Consider the following 23295-nt stretch of genomic DNA (forward strand, 5'->3'; position numbering starts at 1 on the left):
CTTCTGTAGACGCAGACACAGAAAGCTTCCCGCGGGGGCGGGACATATGAGCAGTCATGGAGCTGACATAGACTGTCACTGAGGGCAGGACAGTGGCTGAACATATTAGGGGCTGTAAATGTTTATTGAATAAATCAATCAGTTAATTAAATCTGGACTTAAATCTGGTCTTTTCAATGTCCAGTGTTTTTCTTACAAGTAAACTATTATTATAGTGTTATTTATATATTTTAACAAATAGAGCTCATTATCAAATTGCGGGGCTCAGGAATAGAAGACAGAAAAAACTAAGCAAAACGAAAAGCTCCTCAAGAGCTTCTTCTTTCCTGCTTTGAGGACATAGGCTTAACCCTGTTTTCTATAGTTCCCACTATGTTCAATCAATACTCAGCTGAGGCTCTCAAGCTACAGAACTTTGAAAAGCCTATGTCTCTAACAAAGGGCAATTCTGAATGTACTCAGGTGTTTTTTTTGTGTGTGTGTTTTTTTTAGGCTTTTTCAAAACGTATTTTTTATGCTTTTGTTGTCAGGAGAAAACAGATGAGGTAAAACATGGTAGTTGAGCCTTTGGGTCTGGACACAAAAACAGAGCCCTCAAGTTGACTTTCAGAGCGACTTGATACAAATTTAACAATATGCAAAGAGAGTCTCTTGTTTAGAGGTCTAATGCTGAGGCTGGAGGTAGAAATAAGACACAGCCCCTGATTTTCACCCCACCACAGTAGCTGAATGAGTTGAGTTTTATCCTATGTGGTCCAACAAGGCCTGACAAACTGCACTGCAGTACAAGAAGCATCTCTCGGGCAATGATGCGTAAAGACAGAGGGATTTTTTTAGTCAGCGGCAGGAATTAGGCTTTAATGCTTTCTACTAAAAGACTTCATATGCCAGATAGTTCACTGCTATCCACTGAATCTTGGCAGGCAACAAGACTCCTGAAGCTTAAACTGAGAAGTTGTGTTAAGCAGATTTTCATGAATGTACAAAATGCTTTATTTGTAAAGCTGCTTTTCTTTGTTACAGTTCAAAATGCTTTTCTTCTTTTTTAATCTCTCAGCTTGGTCAACTCTCAGTCTTTATCAAAATTACTTTCAAAAATATCCTTTTAAGAGCCAGAGAAGAGAAATAAATGCTCACCTCAACAAAAATAAATGTTTTTGTTTTTTTAAAAGAATAATCCGAAAAATGCCAATCAAAGAGATTAATAATGATCATGGGCCTTATAAAAACTACAAGACACACAGAAAGACATTAAGTACTTTACCATTATTTGGAAGTTCTAGAGGGCTACAGGCACTGTGTGTGATTCTATCTTTCGACGAAGAGATGAGTTTTGCAACGAGAGATGCTGAGATGGGCTGCACTAGTAGAGAGGTGAGGTTTGATCGGTTTTGTCTAAAGCTTCCATCTGTATTCAAAAGAGAAAGAAAGAGAATCCTTAGTAAACAGAAGTTAAAACAGAGGTAAACAGAAGTAAAAACACTTGAAGAGCAGGTTTTTCTGTAATAAGTCTTTAAATGATGAGCAGTAAGTTTATTTCAGCTCGTTTGTTTTATTCCTTGGTTATACTCTGTCTACTTATTAAAAATGATTTGAGATACTTCATAATAAAAATTCAGTCCAAATACTATTAAGTATCCTAGTCAATGATGGCATATCGTACACAGGCATTTACTTCCATTCTCCACTGAAATGACAACAAAGAGATAAAAAGCATCAATCCACAGGGGCCAAGAGAATAGGAGACACATTAGCGATAAGATTCTCTATCGATAGAAGCATGAAAGCAGATGAATAAGTGTCAACTGATGTGACAGACCAAGGAGACCAAAACCTAAGCCAGCAGAGGGGGGAAGCTGAAAAGCAATGCAGTTTGTACCACAGAACCCAGAAACTTTTGAGAACTGGTAACACCAGCTACCTATTAAAATAGGGATAATGGAGGGGCTGGAAATAGGAGAGTTTGATGAAATTCGGATTGTGAGGGGGGTCTCTCCTCCTGAACCCTCACTCACCCAGTCAACATGAACAGTGACCGGTCCTCCCTCCCTCCAGCAGAGACTGAAAGTGGGACACTGAACAGGGAGACACCAGACACAGGGAGGGGTGACTCATACTTTAGATAGGACGGTGTTATTATTGCTGAGACCCTTCAGATGCCTTACTCTTGTGGTGCCCAGAATCCTTCCTTCCAGGTTGGGCGCTAGAAAATTCACTTGTGGTAAATAGGACCAGGGCAATGGAGAATATAGAAAAAATACTGAAAATCTGGAAGTCTACCAATAAAACAACTCCCTCAAGACATCCTACATTGACTCTTATCAGTCAATACATCTCACTACATACAGGACTTCAAATGAACTTATGCTGCCATTCTTAAGTAGGAGCTCTCAGCCAAGGCCAAACCTAGAAAGGCACATGAGCAGCAGACCTAGTGAGGATAAGAAGAGGAGGTCAGGAAGGGGGTCTCCAGGAAAACAAAAATCATGGGAATACCAGATGCGTCTTAATGTTCTGAGAACATATTCACAGTAAGATCAGAGAATTAGCATTTGAAGAGGTTCGAGATATACAGAAGAATGAGAAATCTATAAAATGAGACAGCTATTAGTTTCAAAGGGAGCAAAAATTTTCTCGAGAAAAATGCAATCATCGTACATTGTGAAAAATATTCACATAGAGTAATATAAATAATGACTTTTTAATACAAAAATGGATATTATTCTTTAGGAAAAAAGAGAAAAGGGCAAACGTCAGGGATGAAGGAACATGGAAACTTATGAAGGAAAATTAAATCTTTATCTTTCATAGTGGTAAGTCAATTTAATGAATACAACTGAAAAATGTATTCAGCTCTTAAACATACTATTGGGAGGCAGAGATGTAAATATGAAAAGTAGGCAACAACTAAAAATGTTGAAAGCAATTAAGTGCTTGCCTTTGGGACAGACAAAGGGGAGAGAAACACAGGGAAGGATGGGATAAAAAAGGTGACACATTTTTATAAATGAAGCTTTATAGAAATATCTATTTATATTCATCTATAACTTTGAAAAAATAATAATTAAATGAAAATAAGGAGAGAAACAACTATGGTAACACAAGAGAAAAATTACACAAGTACTCTGAGTAAAGAGATTGGAGAGAATAAATTCTGCATAAGGAAAGAACTAAAAAATATGTGCTTATTCGGTTTATATATTTATACTGACTCAGAAAAAGAAATACCCAATGGAATGACTATCAGGTAGCCAATAATGCTTGAGAATACAGAGCTATATTTTTCAGACCTATATTAGGGAAAATAATTGCCACAGGTTTTCTCAGAATTTAACTTGGTAGAACTGCATGGGGTGCAGAACTCTACAATACTGGTATACAGGCTCCAGGAGAAAGATTATAAATGAGAAAATATGTTACAGAAGCATTTCCTTAATTTATCATCAGGAAAACCACAAGGCTAAAATGTGGTATTTAGCTTGGGCCTATGGCAGTCACGGAAGTCATGGCTTTGAAGAAAAAGTAATGAGATTTAAGCTTAGGATCGGTTTTGTTGTATAAACACAGAGCTGGTCTCATAATTTAGTAGCCCTTTTTATATGGCTATACAACTGTGCATTTTGACCATAGCATAGTTCATTTGACCATAGTGTAGTTCATAATCATTTTCGTGTCATAGTACCGAGACTGCCTATATAATTTGCAAGGCCCAGAGCAAAATGACAATGTGGGGTCTCTTGTTCAAAAAGTGGGAAGGATTTCAACATGGCAATAGCAGGGAAATGAATCAGGTGTGGGCCCTTTTGAGTGCGGGTTGCACACCCGTGAATCGGGCCCTGCATGGTTCACATAGAAGACTCTAGCAGCCGTGCAGCCAGCTGAGGTCAACTGAAAGGGACCTTCAGACCACAAAGAAGCTGCTGTCCTGAGTTGCTGTTTCTCCAGGCTGCACCTGGGGCCATGGTGATTAGTATCTCAAGGCACAGACATTATACCTCACTCAGCATGCCAGCTGGGAGGTCCTATATGATATAGCCGTCTCACTCTGGTTCTCCCAGCATGTATTTTCTCCCTCAGCCATTACCTTTGAAATTTATAGTGTACACAGGACAATGAGATAGTATTTACGAGAAATGTACAGTCTGTTATTTTGCAGTTTTCATGGATGTTAGGTGTTAACATGCTGCCAACACAAAATGAAATGTCTTAAAATGTTGCATGATTTCACCACTCCTCAGTTCAGATACTGAACTTGCCATTCAAGGCCCTTCACCGTCTCAGACCTTATATTTCCAACATTATTTCCTACCATTCCTCTCCATATATCTTATGCTAAAACTTAAGCTATCCCCCTACATATTCTGTGATTTATACCTCCATGTTTTTACGTAAGCCATTCCTTCCACTTTACTTGCTCTTCTCATGTATCTCATGTCTGAACTATACATTTCCTTTAAAGCCCAACTCATTTTCCACAAGAAACTTTCTCTGACACCTTCAGCTCTATGTGATATATCTGCATCTTTTTTTTTTTTAGTGCTTGCCATTTCTAATTAACATTATCGCTATGTAAAAACATTTTGGTTTTCCCCTCTAAACTCCTTAAAGAAAAGGACCAAGTCTTCTACATCATTGCATCACACACAATGCTCAGCACATTGCCAGGATCATAACAGGAGCTCCATAATTAGTGGAAGAAAGAAAGAAAGAAAGAAAGAAAGAAAGAAAGAAAGAAAGAAAGAAAAGAAGGAAGGAAGGAAGGAAGGAAGGAAGGAGGGAGGAAAGAAAGAAAGAAAGGAAGAAAGGAAGGAAGGAAGGAAGGAAGAAAGAAAGAAAGAAAGAAAGAAAGAAAGAAAGAAAGAAAGAAAGGAAGAAAGGAAGAAAGGAAGGAAGGAAGGAAGGAAGGAAGGAAGGAAGGAAGGAAGGAAGGAAGGAAGAAAGAAAGAAAGAGAAAGAAAAGAAGAGAGAGAGAAAGAAGGAAGGATGGGGAGAGAGAGAGGGAGGAAGGAAGGAAGGAAGAAAAAAAGAGATAAAGAAAAAGAAAGAAAGAAGGGAAGGAAGAAAGAAAGAAAAAGAAAGAAAGAAAAAAGAAAAGAGAGGAAAGGGAGGGAGGGAGGGAGGGAAGATGGATTAACAATTTCTTGAAAAATAGTTTAACGTCTCTGTCTTACCAGTTTTCTGAATGCCTAGAAAATGGAGCAGGGGTACAACTGAAAAAAAATTAGAATTCTATTAATCCTATGCTTGCTGTACATTAGTGCTTTCTCCCCAGCTAACTACTCTCAAAACCTTCAAAACCCATTCATCCCAATCAACTCACTAATTAACTTTGCTCTAAAATTACCTTTGTGTGGGTAAAAAAAAGTATATAAATAAAATTATCTTTGAGATATATTTAAAGCTAATAAAAAATCAATAACTTCATTCTTTTTTTTTTTTCTCCAGAATGCCCTATTAAGCATCTGAAACAATGCATTTAAAAGTTAAATGTGAGTGAACCCTAAACAGTAATTGAACATACCAAAATCTTTGATTTTTTGTACTGCGTGACTAATAGACTTGCATTCATTTTGAAATATCTGAAGTAAGTGGTTCATTAATTTTTCACCTTCAGCTTAATGGAAATTTGACAAACAGTTCACTTCTAAGAGCAGATTCTAAAAGCAGGACTTTACAGGACGCAAACACTAAATAATAGACAAAAGTTATTTAAAACAAACTCACTTATTGAAGAATTGATAGAATTTCATTTTCTTACATGATTAAGAGACTTTGAATAAAACCAAATACCTGTACCATTTTTATTCAGTTATATTTTAAAGCATTTATAAACTATAAGAACCCATTAGATATGAGCTGAAAATCAGGTCTATTATGTACCTTGATGCAAACGGTACCATCCAGAAAATATTTGACATTATATTTTAGCATTTTAACTTTTAGATTATAGCATTTATGTCATAGCTTGTACATTGTGTAGGCTCTATAAGGACTGGCACTAAGTTTTATTTTAGTAGATAGCTAGTTCTCTCTTCACTTTATGAACTCTTTGTAATCTAGATAAGGATCCAAATCGATCCATCCCATTCAATAATCCAATCCTCAGTACAATGCCACATGCATACAGTAGAAAGAGCAAACTGGATATGTATACAGAGTCCCAAAATTGACTCCATCACTGACTCACTGTTTGAAAAGTAACTTATAAATAATTTCACTATGAGAAGACTGTCATCCCATCTATTATACCTGAACAACCAAAGTAACACTGAAGGGTCTTCATTATGCGATTGACTGAAATAAAAATAATACATTAGCTCAGAGGCCTAGACCCTGAACCACAGTGGCTGAAACTGAGAAGAAATGAGATTAAAAATAAGTAAAATGGTTTCTTATTGTACATATGTAATAGGATTTCATTATGCTTTTTCAAATCATTGATGCCCACTTCAAGCCCATCTGCATATAAAGAAAATATGTTAGCTGCCAGCATTTTTTGTGTGGCAAGATGGAATTCTTTTAAAATCAACTGAAATGTTAGTGTATAAAGCAATGCCAATTACCCAAAGAGTATCAGGAAAGATAAACCTTCAGAGACCAGAAATCTTAGACACTGGGATCCTCAGAATTAAAGCACTGAGAGGAGGGATAAAGTAAAGATGTGCTGGTAAATAAAACAATAAGGGCCTTGTATGGCTCAGTGATGAGAATGTGCCGCCTTTGGGGAGGACAGCACGATTTCCACATTGAGGTGTGTAACTCAGCCCTCGGCACCTGACTCTGTGTGCGTGTGTGTGAACATAAGGTCAGTGCTACGTGATGTAACCATAGACCCTACAGATCCTTCCTATTCAGTGTGTAGTTCTTGGACAAGCAGCAGGGGCAGGACTCATTAGAAATGCAGAATCTCAGGCCCCACCCCAGCCCTTCTGAATCAGAATCTGTAGCCTAACAAGATCCCCAGGTGACTCATGTGCACATTAGATGGGCAATGGCATAAATCATTATATATTTTTCTGTAGCGTAACTGATATAATTTTCATAGCAAAGAAGATATAAAAAGTGGGATGAAGAGGATGAAGAATAATAGACTATGTTTGCTCACCTTACCCCAAATTAAGGATGACAGAGCCTTTGACTATATTAATAAACTCCAAATCAGCAGTTTTTTCAGAGGGTCTCCTTCAAAATGGGTAACAGGTCTATGCATATGCTATCACTAAATAACAAGTTTAAATTGGACTGAGAGCATTTCTTTTTGGTTCTGCTCTTTTCTCAAAGATAAATTTGTTGATTTAAAGATCAAAATTACATTTACAACACTTTATTTCAGTCATGAATAAATATTACAGTCTCTAACTGATTTGAATTTCTTTTCTACATTTTCAGCTATTCTAATTCATTATAGTAAGAGACTGACAAACCTAAAGTGTAAATACTTCCCATTTGCCAGAGAACCAAGCAATCAAAGAGCTTAAAAAGTAGAGATTTAAAAACTACATTTTGTGCTGCACTTTTATGAAAAAGACTCAAATATCAAATGAACAAGCTGATATCAGCAATGTTATCCCAGAATATTTGATTTGACTTTCTCCAGAGGACTGCCACTTTGACAGAAATCAGACCATTAAATAATCGGCATGGATGTTTTTTCACATTTATCTTAGCTCACTAAATTTACAGTTATTTCCCTGAAATGAACAGCACACTAAATTGGCTAGTCATTTTGTTATCCTTGTAAATACAACTGATCCTTTATTATTTCAGTGTCTCATACCTGCTGGTTATATCACCATCTTCCTTCAAACTAGTCAAGTTCAGCACTGTGTTGTTCCGATTTTTATTAAAAATGAAATACATAACATTTAAATATGCTTTGTGCTACGCAGTCTTCTCAGAGCTTGTCCAGGCTCTCTATGTGTATACATATATACATACATACACAAACATACATGTATACACATACACACATGTATAATTATTTTTAAGGATACAGGATTTTTATTACTGACAGCTATTCTCATAATTAAAATGAAAATTACTATTTCATGAGTTTACATCATATTTCTTGCCTTCTCTCAAACTAACACAAATTGTAGGTCTAAAAGCTGGCTAATGCCAGTTTACCCAACTCTTAGATGTCACTTACTCTGGGAAGCTTGATCCTCATATGTGTCCCCATGTAAGTCCTTGCTTATACACTTAGTAAACTGGCTCTGCTCTAATTTCCTTTTCACTTTCTGCTCACTGGCCAGAGTATAGTATAAACATCTTGAGGGCTCATTCACTGGTCTATTGCCATGGCTTAGTATACTTCATAGTAAAAAGGAGGGTGCAGTGAATATGTTTTGAATGAATGATCACATCAGTATTCAAGTGAGTAACTCAGTTTTGTCTAATCATAAGCCTAAAACTCATGCCTTATAACACTTAAAATCACAAAATGCTAAACATGAAGACATAGATGGTCTCATCTCCTCATTTCCTTGGTCCTCTCTCAAGCTAAAGCACCCTGCCACGTTCCCTAGTAAATATCATAATATTTAAATATTTAATTAACTTTTAATAATTTAATTAGCTTCAGCTGATGCATTATAAAAAGTCATTTAGTTTTACATTAAAGAGAATAGAAAGTAACATACTCATTTATAAAGCAGTATCTGTATATTCTGACTTTAAAAGAGCATACAAATTATGTAGAGTCCAACTGTATTTTTAAAAAGTAGTATATAAGAAAAGTCTTTGTTAATAATAATTGATTAATTTATATTAATAATTGTTAATTTAATTTGAGCGCTACCTTTCCAATTAGTTCATTCAAAGGTACTGATCACAGATATGACACAGGCTCAGAAAAAGCTAGAAAAGCTTTCCCATCACTAAAAATATTTTTCCTTTAGGTTTAGACATATAAACTCAAGATTTATTTTTTTATTTTTATTTTTTTTTAAACTCAAGATTTATATCAGTAAAGTGAAATTATTTGGGGCACAGGAAACTAAAATATAAATTACCATCATTCTCTCCCCTGAAACAAATACACTTGGTCATCTGTATATCTGTGGTTATGCAGCCTTGGAATTTGTTCTAAATTTGGCAAACATTTAATTAAAGAAGAGTTTGTATTATATTAAAAAGTTTTGATTAATGTGCAGTTAAGCAAGGTGCTAGGCTTCTTTTGATCATTATACAGGACATAAGCATAGTAATTAATTATATTGTTAGCTGAAATCTGGCGTGTCCTATAATTGAATTATTATTTACAGAATTATGAGAATATATTTTTATAAATAATTTGTTTTTTAATGGCTTTAAAACACATTGATATAATTACTTCAAAGTCCATTGCTATGTTTCAGGTAGATGGTGGTCATCATTAACAACATGTTTTCTAAAGATATTTTTGTAGTATGATCCTTTCTACTCAAAAAATAGGACTTCCTTTGGCATAGGGTTTTACATCACTGAATTTATATTTATAAATTTGTCATTTTAAGTAAAAATGTAGATGTAAAATGGCAGTGGTAATATTCAGATACTGACAAATGTTTTCTTAATTTTATTTCAGAAGAATAATTAGTTACATGAGAACTGATTCCCTATTCCACGTAACTCTAAATATTTCTATTCTTTTGTATTCGTCATTTGTCTACTCCAAGACTATTTCATTCCCTAAAGCCTTCTAAGAACATGAACATTTGGAAATAAACTATAAACTGTATCATAAGAAAAACAAACTAACAGACAGACAAAATATTTAGTCTGTTCTTTACTTCGAGGAGAGTAGTCTAGATTCATAACTGGAATAATTGGCCATCTGCACATTACATGTAATAAAAGCAAAGCAATCCTCTTCAGAGGCATTCCCCCGAGAAGTTTCCCATTTCAGACTTGAAGGGTGTGAACATTGGAATGATTTGCAAAGTTTCTTGTTTTAGAAAAAGTACAGTTTGCAAAGATAGAAGATAAACTATGTAGATGTGTTTTGTCTGTTTTTTGGTTGCTGTGAAAGCATGAAGCCATTAATTTACAATAAAATTCTTCTTACCAGATTGTAATGAGAGAACACATTATTTTATGAGACTGATTAGATGAACAGGCAGAAAACCAGTGCATTATTTCTGGATTAACTTAGCTTTTAGATGTTTTCTGATAGTAAAAATGGAAAAAAAAATTAACCCTTGTTCTTCTGATATAGATGTTAGATTAAATGAGCTATCTATATGAAGAGCTTCCCAGTTTTTCCTGGCTTCCTGTGTATTTTCTGTTGTTGAAATGCAAATACTGACACAACAAAGGGACAATGGTCTGGATTCCAGAGACCAAAATCTGCTCCTTACTCTGCCTCTAATTGGGAAGTGACTCGGAGAAATTTTTCACCTCATTTACAGCCTTAAACTCATCCTATATACAATGTCTAAGGATTACCATTTCTAAGATTTTGATTCAAAACTTGTCCATGAGCGACTGTTTAAATAAGCTAAAAGTTTCCTCTCCAAACTGTGTTTCAAAATAACATATGGAATTTTATAATCCTGATATGAATTTAATAGAAATCTTTCTCATCTTTATGTTGAAAGAACTTCTTTGTATTTACATGGTTACATCTAAATTTTAGGTAAAGATTCCACTGTAATTACAGAAAAGTTCCTCATATTTGGAATGGGTAATATGAAAGATTTCAATCAATTCTCTTCCTGACTTATTATTTTTCTTAAAAAAAATATTAAAATTATTTTTACTATTAATCACACAAAGAATTATGACTTGAAAAATTTCCCTCTATTATCTTGCTGTAGTGGTAGTGTGTCTTTAGAGAAGATACACCTGGAAGAATAAGATGGAGATTTTAAACATGTGCCATGGAAAAAATTCCGTCAGCTAATAAGCCGCAGATTGATCATCAAGAATTGTGTGCACATGGAACTCAAGTCAGAAATATTCTATTATTAATTCTTCCTCTGAATTTATGTATATGAGAATTTTCTTACAGAAGAGTCCTATAACTTGAATGTAATTTAATCAAATTGTTTTGGATGTACATTTTCTCAAAGTATTTTACAAAGTGGAACCTAAATTCACATCCAAAAAAAAAAAAGACTTAAGATAATGCTTTGCCTATTTTCTTACTAAGGTAATATTTTTTAGTGTATTGAAAGGTTATCTCATTAAATAATGTCTTCTTTGAAGTCAAGCACAGGCTGTAATGGCACAGTGAGAGACACATTATAGCACTAATGGTCCAGTTAATAAGCTAGGGTGTTTTTAAGGATAGGAATGATGTCTCTGTTAGTTCTTGTATGTAGGACTTCAAACAGCACCAAGCACAGTTACCTTTTAAAAGCTTTTCCATGATAATGGTGCTTAAACAAACTTCAAGACTATTCACTTTGGCCTAAATTTTCTTTCTAGATTCTTCATTTAATTTTCCTAACAATCCAATGATGTCATTATATGCTGAGCTACACGTCAAGGACCTTCTGGGTCCATCTTAATTAACATCAGTCCCGTGACTGGTAAGTGGGCAGTATGTCAGAGCTCAGCTACAAAACAATTACTAGAACTGTCCTCTTTACCTATGTCAGATTTCGAATGATTCTGGCTTTGACAGGATATTTTATACAAGTTTCAAACTAGAAAGAAAATGGGAATGAGAGAGATGACTCCAGACAAAAGAATCAACATGATTAAACTGGCCATGATGGGAAAACAAAGGTGTGAAAAGGGAGTGGTAAGGAGCCAAGGCTAACTGAGATCATCATGTATGTTGTAGATTAAGGGGAGAATTAGAGGGAGTCCTTATTGTGCTGGGCCTTGTATGACAGATAAGAAGTATGCGGAATATTAAGTACTGGGCTCTTGTATAGGGTTCTGAGCAGAGAATTGGTAGCATGAAAGTGGATTTGAGAAATACTGATCTGAGAGTACTATGCAGAAAAGGACAGAACTGGAAAAGGGAACACAATAAAAACAACACACAAAGATCCCATTTTTTTCCAGACACAGAGCTCAGTGTTTAGAATATATTATCTCACTCCATTCCCATACTTTATATATGACAACTTTTCAAACTGGTTACTATTATTTACATTTTACGGAAATGACTCTAAAGCTCAGAAACTTAGAGATGCTTAATAGCTGGTAAGCAACAGAAGTGGACGCACAGTCCGCTTCTTTTAGACTCTGAAATGAAGGTCCTGGTGTCAAAACTGTGAGAAGTTATTGCGGTTTCTCAACAAGAAAAAAGATGAAAAAAGATGTCTCTGGAAGCAGAAAGGTAAATATCACATGAAAAGCCTACACAAACCTGCAAAATTTGGCAACCCATTAAACAGAGTCGTGCCAACAAGGTAACAAAGTAAGAACTAAGGTTTCAATCCTGGATTTGTAGAACAATGAAAGTCCTATTAACCACCCAGATTCAGAAGGAAAACTGTCCTCAAGGTAAAGCGAAGTCAGAATATTTAAAATAATTACATGTAGCATTTGGCTTCTTGGGACAATTATTACTATAAAGCCTTTATAAATAAAGTAAGAAATCCTTCTCACCTGTTCACATTACAGTTGGTTGTTTTCTGAACACTGCAAATGCCTGCACAATGACATCCTTAAAACTAGAGTCTCCCAGGCCATCAGATGAGGACAAAAGCTGTCAAATACCTAGCCCATAGCAAGACTTTAGGATTAACGAGAGTGGCCATAAAGTGCTTTGAGCTCCACAGAAGAACAGCTATAATATAAATGAGCCACATTATTCCTGTGACAAATACTATCCATATACTGTCTAACAGAACTGAAAAAAATGCAATTTCCAGTTACACCTTTTGATACTGCATACTGTCCTGCTATAACTTCTTTTAATTCTTTTGAGTTTCCCCTGGAGGAGGAGGGGGGGAATAAACACTTCTGCTTCGTGCCCAACTTGTGGAGTGTACTGAGATACACAAATCAGACAGATAATAGGATAGTCCATGCCCACTTTCTCATAATACCTTTCGAATAAAATGAACTAAAAATAGAAACACACTTGCAAGGTGGCTTCAAAGAAAACACAAATCATATGAAAGCAAGATGTCTATTTTTAGAATGTTTTATGTTAAAGTCAAATTCAATTTTCAGTACAAAAGAAGACATCAACTACCTTCCATATGCATTCAGGATTTATTTGAACTATTTGAAATTTCAAAATTATTTCAAATTCCAATGAAAAAATTAATGATGCTAGATTTATAAGATCCCATATTATATCTGTACAACCTATACTGATCCAGTGTTGACATTAATACCGAATAGTTCTCCATAAGAAATTCTAAAAAGATTAACTAATGTCACACTAATGCCATATCAAAACATAAAGATTCAATAGTCTAAATCTGAGTTTTAATTATCAGCAAGAATGCATATACTCTTTAAATATAGTTACAACAAATTTCAACAAATCCACTTCTATGCTAATCTTATAGGTTTAGCAATTTATGTAATATTGAGATGGGAAAAACTCAGTGTGGAAATAATGTGTAGAGAAAAGTACAGTTATTCACTGAGCCTACTCTGGATAACAGAGATGTAAGTAAGACATAAGATGTTAATATCTCTGAGACTCATCATATTAATTTTAGCTGGATGAAAAACTAGAGTTATATATAATTTAGTTAATAATATGAATTGGAATTAGAACACAAATCTGAAAGATTCTCTTTAACAGTGGGATTGAGACAGAGGAGATTGGTTAAAGATGGCGGAGTAGAAGGACGTGCGCTCAATCCCTCTGGCGAGAGCACCAGAATCACAACTAACTGCTGAACAATCATCAACAGGAAGACACTGGAACTCACCAAAAAAATACTCCACATCCAAATACAAAGGAGAAGCTGAAACAAGATTGTAGGAGGGTCGCAATCACAATAAAATCAAATCCCATAATGGCTGGATGGGTGACTAACAAACTGGAGAACACTTATACCACAGAAGTCCACCCACTAGAGTGAAGGTTCTGAGCCCCATGTCAGGCTTCCCAACCTGGGGGCTCAAGCAACAGGAGGAGGAATTCCTAGAGAATCAGACTTTGAAAGCTAGCGGGATTTGATTGCAGGACTTCAACAGGACTAGGGGAAACAGAGACTCCACTCTCGGAGGGCACACACAAAGTAGTGTGCACATCAAGACCCAGAGGAAGGAGCAGTGACCCACAGGAGACAGAACCAGATCTACCTGCTAGTGTGGGAGGGTCTCCTGCAGAGGTGGGGGGTGGCTGTGGCTCACTGTGGGGAAAAGGACACTGGCAGCAGAAGTTCTGGGAAGTACTCCTTGGCGTGAGCCCTCCCAGAGCCAACAATTAGCCCCACCAAAGAGCTAGGTAGTCTCCAGTGCTGGGTCGCCTCAGGCCAAACAACCAACAGGGAGGGAACCCAGCCCCACCCAACAGCAGACAAGCAGATTAAAGTTTTACTGAGCTCTGCCCACCAGAGCAACATCCAGCTCTAACCAGCACCAGTCCCTCCCATCAGGATGCTTTCACAAGCCTCTTAGTTAGCCTCATCCACCAGAGGACAGACAGCAGAAGCAAGAAGAACTACAATTCTGCAGCCTGTGGAAGGAAAACCACATTCACAGAACGACAGACAAAATGCAAAGGCAGAGGACTTTGTACCAGATGAAGGAGCAAGATAAAACCCCAGAAAAACAACTAAATGAAGTGGAGATAGGCAACCGTCCAGAAAAAGAATTCAGAATAATGATAGTGAAGATGATCCAGGACCTCAGAAAAACAATGGAGGCAAAGATGGAGAAGATGCAAGAAATGTTTCACAAAGACCTAGAAGAATTAAAGAACAAACAAACAGAGATGAACAACACAATAACTGAAAGGAAAAATACACTAGAAGGAATCAATAGCAGAATAACTGAGGCAGAAGAACGGATAAGTGACCTGCAAGACCAAAGGATGGAATTCACTGCTGCAGAACAGAATAAAGAAAAAAGAACGAAAAGAAATGAAGACAGCCTAAGAGACCTCTGGGATAATATTAAACGCAACAACATTCGCATTATAGGTGTCCCAGAAGGAGAAGACCAGAGAAGGACCAGAGAAAATATTTGAAGAGATTATAGTCAAAAACTTCCCTAACATGGGAAAGGAAATAGCAACCCAAGTCCAGGAAGGCCAGAGAGTCCCATGCAGGAAAAACCCAAGGAGAAACACGCCGAGACACGTAGTAATCAAATTGACAAAAATTAAAGACAAAGAAAAATTATTGAAAGCAGCAAGGGAAAAATGACAAATAACATACAAGGGAACTCCCATAAGGTAAACAGCTGATTTCTCAGCAGAAACTCTACATCCAGAAGGGAGTGACATGATATATTTAAAGTGATGAAAGGGAAGAACCTACAACCAAGATTACTCTACCTGGCAAGGATCTCATTCAGATTCAACGGAGAAATTAAAACCTTTACAGACAAGCAAAAGCTAAGAGAATTCAGCACCACCAAACCAGCTCTATAACAAATGTTAAAGAAACTTCTCTAAGTGGGAGACACAAGAAAAGAAAAGGACCTACAAAAACAAACCCATAACAAATAAGAAAATGGTAACAGGAACATACATATCAATAATTACCTTTAATGTGAATGGATTAAATGCTCCAACCAAAAGACACAGGCTTGCTGAATGGATACAAAAACAAGACCCATACATATGCTGTCTACAAGAGACCCACTTCAGACCTAGGGACACATACACACTGAAAGTGAGGGCATGGAAAAGTGTATTCCATGCAAATGGAAATCAAAAGAAAGCTGGAGTAGCAATACTCATATCAGATAAAATAGACTTTAAAATAAAGAATGTTACAAGAGACAATGAAGGACACTACATAATGATCAAGGGATCAATCCAAGAAGAAGATATAACAATTATAAATATATATGTACCCAACATAGAAGCATCTCAATACATAAGGGAACTGCTAACAGATATAAAAGAGGAAATCGACAATAACACAATAATAGTGGGGGATTTTAACACCACACTTACACCAATGGCCAGATCATCCAGACAAAAAATTAATAAGGAAACACAAGCTTTAAATGACACAATAGACCAGATAGATTTAATTGATATTTATAGGACATCCCATCTAAAAACAGCAGATTACACTTTCTTCTCAAGTGCCCACGGAACATTCTCAAGGATAGATCACATCTTGTGAAACAAATCAAGCCTCAGTAAATTTTAGAAAATTGAAGTCATATCAAACATCTTTTCTGACCACAATGCTATGCTATTAGAAATCAATTACAGGGGAAAAAACGTAAAACACACAAACACATGGAGGCTAAACAATATGTTATTAAATAACCAAGAGATCACTGAAGAAATCAAAGAGGAAATCAAAAAATACCTAGAGACCAATCACAATGAAAACATGATGATCCAAAACCTAAGGGATGCAGCAACAGCAGTCCTAAGAGGGAAGTTTATAGCAATACAAGCCTAACACAAGAAACAAGAAAAATCTCAAATAAACAATCTAACCTTACACCAAAAGGAACTAGAGAAAAAGGAACAAACAAAACCCAAAGTTAGCAGAAGGAAAGAAATCATAAAGATCAGAGCAGAAATTAATAAAATAGAAACAAAGAAAACAATTGCAAAGATCAATAAAACTAAAAGCTGGTGCTTTGAGAAGATAAACAAAATTCATAAATCTTTAGCCAGATTCAAAAAGAAAAAGGGGGAGAGGACTCAAATCAATAAAATTAGAAATGAAAAAAAAGAAGTTACAACAGACACCGCAGAAATACAAAGCATCCTAAGAGACTACTACAAGCAACTCTATGCCAATAAAATGGACAACCTGGAAGAAATGGACAAATTCTTAGGAAGGTATAACCTTCCAAGACTGAACCAGGAAGAAATAAAAAATATGAACAGACCAATCACAAGTAATGAAGTTGAATCTGTGATTAAAAATCTTTCAACAAACAAAAGTCCAGGACCAGATGGCTTCAGAGATGAATTCTGTCTAATATTTAGAGAAGAGCTAACACCTGTCCTTCTCAAACTCTTCCAAAAAATTGCAGAGGAAGGAACACTCCCAAACTCATTCTATGAGGCCACCATCACCCTGATACCAAAACCAGACAAAGATGTCACAAAGAAAGAAAACTACAGGCCAATATCACTGATGAACATAGATGCAAAAATCCTCAACAAAATACTAGCAAACAGAATCCAACAATACATTAAAAGGATCATACACCATGATCAAGTGGGATTTATCCCATGGATGGAAGGATTCTTCAATATATGCAAATCAATCAATGTGATACACCATATTAACAAATTGAAGAAGAAAAACCTCATGATCATCTCAATAGATGCAGAAAAAGTTTCTGACAAAATTCAACACTGATTTATGATAAAAACTCTCCAGAAAGTGGGCATAGAGGGAACCTACCTCAACATAATAAAGGCCATATACAACAAACCCACAGCAAACATCATTCTCAATGGTGAAAAACTGATAACATTTCCTCTAAGATCAGGAACAAGACAAGGATGTCCACTCTCACCACTATTATTCAACATAGTTTTGGAAGTTCTACCATAGAAATCAGAGAAGAAAAAGAAGTAAAAGGAATACAAAATGGAAAAGAAGGAGTAAAACTGTCACTGTTTGCAGATGACATGATACTATACATAGAGAATCCTAAAGATGCCACCAGAAAACTACTAGAGCTAATCAATGAATTTGGTAAAGTTGCAGGATACAAAATTAATGCACAGAAATCTCTTCCATCCCTATACACTAACAATGAAAATCAGAAAAAGAAATTAAGGAAACACTCCAGTTCACCACTGCAAGAAAAGGAAAAAAATACCTGGGAATAAACCTACCTAAGAAGGTAAAAAACCTGTGCTCAGAAAACTATAAGACACTGATGAAAGAAATCAAAGATGACACAAACAGATGGAGAGATATACCACGTTCTTGGATTGGAAGAATCAATATTGTGAAAATGACTATACTATCCATAGCAATCTACAGATCCAATGCAATCCCTATCAAATTACCAGTGGCATTATTTTTTACTAGAACTAGAAAAAAAAAAACTTAAAATTTGTATGGAGACACAAAAGACCCCAAATAGCCAGAGCAGTCTTGAGGGAAAAAAACAGAGCTGGAGGAATCAACTCCCTTACATCAGACTATACTACAAAGCTACAGTAATCAAGACAATATGGTACTGGCACAAAAATAGAAATACAGATCAATGGAACAGGATAGAAAGCCCAGAAATAAACCCACCTATGGTCAAATAATCTGTGACAAAGGAGGCAAGAATATACAATGGAGAAAGTACAGTCTCTTCAATAACTGGTGCTGGGAAAACTGGACAGCTACAGGTAAAAGAATGAAATTAGAACACTCTGTAACACCATATACAAAAATAAACTCAAAATGGATTAGAGACCTAAATGTAAGACCAGACACTATAAAACTCTCAGAGGAAAACATAAGCAGAACACTCTATGACATAAATCACAGCAAGATCCTTTTTGACCCACCTTCTAGAGCAATGGAAATAAAAATAAAAATTTAAAAATGGGACCTAATGAAACTTAAAAGCTTTTGCAAAGCAAAGGAAACCATAAACAAGACGAAAAGACAACCCTCAGAATGGGAGAAAATATTTGCAAATGAATTAACGGACAAAGGATTAATCTCCAAAATATATAAATAGCTCTTGCAGCTCAATATTAAAGAAACAAACAACCCAATCCAAAAATGGGCAGAAGACCTAAACAGACATTTCTCCAAAGAAGACATACAGATGGCCAAGAAGCACATGAAAAGCTGTTCAACATCACTAATTATTAGAGAAATGTAAATCAAAACTACAATAAGGTATCACCTCACACCAGTTAGAATGGGCATCATCAGAAAATCTACAAACAGCAAATGCTGGAGAGGCTATGGAGAAAAGGGAACACTCTTGCACTGTTGGTGGGACTGTAAATTGATACAGCCACTATGGAGAACAGTATGGAGGTTCCTTAAAAAACTAAAAATAGAATTACCATATGATCTAGTAATCCCACTACTGGGCATATACCCAGAGAAAACCATAATTCAAAAAGACACATGTACCCCAATGTTAATTGCGGCAATATTTACAATAGCCAGGTCATGGAAGCAACCTAAATGCCCATCAACAGACAAATGGATAAAGAAGAGGTGGTACATATATACAATGGAATATTACTCAGCCATAAAAAGGAATGAAACTGGGTCATTTGTAGAGACATGGATGGATCTAGAGACTGTCATACAGAGTGAAGTAAGTCAGAAAGAGAAAAACAAATATCATATATTAATGCATATATGTGGAACCTAGAAAAATGGTACAGATGAACCGGTTTGCAGGGCAGAAATAGAGACACAGATGTAGAAAACTAACATAGACACCAAGGGGAGAAAGTGGCTGGGGGGTTTGGTGGTGGGATGAACTGGGAGATTGGGATTTACATGTATACACTGATATGTATAAAATAGATTACTAATAAGAACCTGCTGTATAAATATTAAATAAAATGAAATTCAAAAATTCAAAAAAAATAAATAAATAAAACAATGGGATTGAAATCTCTAAGTTCTGTTCTCAATACTTTCAATTAGAGTGTATTTTAAAATAATACCACTGAGACTGTTACAAAGTCTTCAATGCTTTTGAGTTCCCAAAGTAACATACATGTATGTGCTAACACACACACACAAAGATATACACATATACATATATAACAAAAAATAAATCACATTATAGTTTTCTAAAACATGCAGATTAATTACTGGAAAATAGTGTAATTTAGGATGGTGGCTGTCAAAGGCATACTTCAAAGACCAAAGAGTATATAATCAGGATATTGAAGATAAAATGATTCGTAGCATAATAATCTCTATTTCTCTTCTGTGGCTGATACGGAACTTTACTAATTCTTAATTATCTGAATAAAATACATTAATGCCTTCTTATTACAAAAACAGGAACACTGCAAATAAAGCTAAAGGTCATTCTGATCATGCCTCACATTTCAGCCCTCCATACCACCACCAACAACATATCTTAAACTTTATATTCTTTTCATATATACAAAATTTTAAATAACTATATATTATTATTTCCTTTTCTTTTACTTAAATGATATTGTAATATACTTATCACCGTGGTATTTCTTTTCACTCAACAAAGATTCCTTAAAGATATTTTTCATGGAAGTTTGCAGAGATCTGTTTTATTCTTTTTGGATACTGCATAGAATTCCATAATTATAACATTTTTTAATTTATTTGGTCAATTCTAAATTTTGCTACTTCAATCAAAATCTTCATGTATATACTTGTACATTAATCCACTTGTACATGTGTGAGGGCTTCTGCAAGGCTGCTACAGAGAAGCAGATTTGGGGTAAAAGAATAGATAAATTTTTAATTTTAATACACCCTGGTATGATGTCCTGTAAAGTGGCTGTATATATTTTCATTGCAATTAGCACTATAGGATAGAACTCATATTTCCTATCCTCCTCAAACATTCTAAGCAAAAGAAACCACATATGCGAAGGCCCCGAATTATGAAATAAAGTGGCGTATTTGAGGAAGCAAGAGGTCAAGCATGACTGGAGTGATGTAAAAGAAGGTCACAAAATCATGAAAAATGTTAGGGCATGAAAAAGATCTTGTCTTTAAGAGCAATGTAATCAATTAAGTGACTCTGTACTCCCCAGGGCATTTGTGAAAAACAGAGAAAATTGAAAAATACAGAAATGCATAAGGAAAGATAATAAATATAATACATATACACCCATATTTTTATGACCCACAAATCTTCTCTACCACCTCCAGTCCTACTGCCCTCTATCCATCCCTCTCCAAAAGGAACTATGATCATGAACTTGGTTTGGTTAAGCTCATTCAATACATGCTCTGTATTTTAATGTCACCCTAAGCAATCAAAACAGTTAGATTTCAAAACGTGTTGAGTGGGGAAAAGTCAAATGTAAGTATGTATGCATTTGTGTGTGTGTGTGTATACACACACACACACACACATATGGTTATGCAAATTTTAAAGGATAACAGCAACACTAAAAGTTTTATATATAATAGAAGAGTGTAGCATAATCAGACTTGGGGCTTTGAAAGCTCACTAATAATTTATCAGAGAATGAATTGGAAGTTGTAAGAGAGGAAACAGTGAGATCAGTTAGCAGGCAGCTGCAGTTGGCCAGATGACAATTAATCTTGGCTTTGACCAGGGCGGAGACAGTGAAGATGGAGAAAAACAGAAAGATTTAGAACTTATTGTAGGAGGTAGAACTGCTAAGACTACTTGAAAAGATACAAGAATTGAGAGAGTGGTAGGAGTCTAGGAAACTTCTGGATTGAGAGTGCCGGTCAACTTCTCCTCATCCTCCATGTGCTTAGTTAACTCTGGGCTGAACTCTTCTACCCCACTAAACCTCTCCACCCCACTAACCCCCTCCACCCCCGTGCACACACAACCCTCCACTCAGGTATCTCTCTGCCTTTCTGCCCCAGTATAAATTTTCTGAACTGAGAAGAGATTTTATTTTGTTGGATGACAAGCAATAGTAGTTGTTCTAGGGACTGGGCATTTTGCTCTTATGAAATGGAATGAAGTCTGAGATCAGAAAATGCATACTTTTATATTGCTGTAATTCATTTTTCATTTCAGTATTATAAAGCAGAGAATTTGTCTTGTTTTTTCAAAAAAACCCTTTTCTTGAACATCTCTTTTACTCTAGCTATGTGCTAAAGGTACAGACATGACACTGAAGTCAAGTTACAAGCCATCACGGAGACTATGATCAAGTAACCAGGCAGTTTCTGGAAGAGTAAGATGCAAAATAGGGTTGGAAATCATGGGGATGCTGGAAATATTCTATATCTAAACATTGCTAATGATTACACAGCTATAATCATGAAACGTTCAGCAATCTTTAAAATTCAGATTAGCGTCCTTTATGCTCTTCCTTATATGCATGATTTTTTTTAAAAAGTGAAAAAGACTGGGTCAGAAAAAATAATGCTCCACATAAATACACACAAACAGTTAATATGTAAATGTGAAAGAGATTACAAGTCCACATCTCTACAACTTTCATTCTATAAATATAAGAATTTATATAATACTGTATAAGAATATACAATAGCATGAGGAACATTAAACAATATTTGGGTATAGATGAAAGTAAATTGAATTACTTGAATGTTTTCCTACCTGAGATGTGTGGTATAAAAGTAGACAAATTCAGAAAATATGTCTACTGAAAAAGGCTAAAGAAATGATAATCAGTCTGAAAAACAAGAAATCTAATATTTTTAAGAATATGAAATGTACATCAAACAGAATGATGAGCTATTCAAAGCCAGAAACAAAATTATTTCAAGTAATGAATACCAAGTAAATTCTTACCTTCCAGTGTTGTGAAAACATTCTAGTGTTGCCCTGGAAGCTTGGCAACATGTTTTATAATTTTCTTGCCTGAAAATAATGTATATATAGGGTATGTATCTGCCTCAGATCAGCAATTACAACAGTATATGGAGAAAAGAGAGTGGATCATTTAATAAGTGTATCAGTGTTTCAGGAAGAATGTAAGGAAAGAAATTCATTAATCTTTACAACTTTTTTTTCATTTTCTATTTCCATAAATGCAGGGTATTCAGGGTGCTTAAGTGTTGGAAGCACAAATACCTTTGCAATATGTTATGTGAGAATCAATCCCAGAAAACTACTTGATATAATTTCTTTCATCTGTGTTGTTACTTTTTAAAAAGTAGTCTTTCAGAGGTTTTTCCAAATTAATTCAGCAGATTGATCCTTTCCTAGCCTTTAAGTGGTAAAGAAGTGGAGAGCAGTACATAGTGAAGGAATAATCTCATCAGTCACTTTTCTTTTTTTTTCTTCTGTCATAAGCCTTCGACTACCAGAAGTGAAGATTTTTGGCCTTAAATGCCTGAGTTCAAAACCAGTCTGGCAATCTTTCAAAAATAATTGCCTCCTAACACACATCTCAGGTCTGAAGAGGGCATGATGTCATCACAAGGTTATTCAGGTCACTGAGTCAATGCATCACAAATCCAAGGACGGGCTTCTATCTCTACCAAATGTGGCACTTTCCCTGTTACCCTGTCAGCTGCACAGGTGCCATTAGAAAGACTCAGCTGCTAATTATTTTTAAAGCAGCAAATGTGTATAAAGATG

At 35.5% G+C, this 23295-nt stretch overlaps 1 protein-coding gene and 1 pseudogene across 5 annotated transcripts in view; one reads left to right on the forward strand and one right to left on the reverse strand.

Moving 5' to 3' along the window:
• NAALADL2 (N-acetylated alpha-linked acidic dipeptidase like 2) overlaps window positions 1-23295 on the reverse strand; it is a 1512458-nt gene that overhangs the window by 433569 nt on the left and 1055594 nt on the right. For all 4 annotated transcript variants that reach the window (XM_082393971.1, XM_082393970.1, XM_082393972.1 and 1 more), the window contains one exon: window positions 1265-1408. In XM_082393971.1, the coding sequence (XP_082250097.1) occupies window positions 1265-1408 (144 nt within the window). The remainder of the gene's footprint in view (window positions 1-1264; window positions 1409-23295) is intronic.
• LOC309629767 (leptin receptor gene-related protein pseudogene) overlaps window positions 1-23295 on the forward strand; it is a 336046-nt pseudogene that overhangs the window by 271010 nt on the left and 41741 nt on the right. The gene's annotated exons all lie outside the window — the stretch shown is intronic.

The sequence above is a fragment of the Balaenoptera borealis genome, assembly GCF_965194805.1.
Source record: "Balaenoptera borealis genome assembly, chromosome: 5".
In the NCBI taxonomy this organism is placed as follows: Eukaryota; Metazoa; Chordata; class Mammalia; order Artiodactyla; family Balaenopteridae; genus Balaenoptera; species Balaenoptera borealis.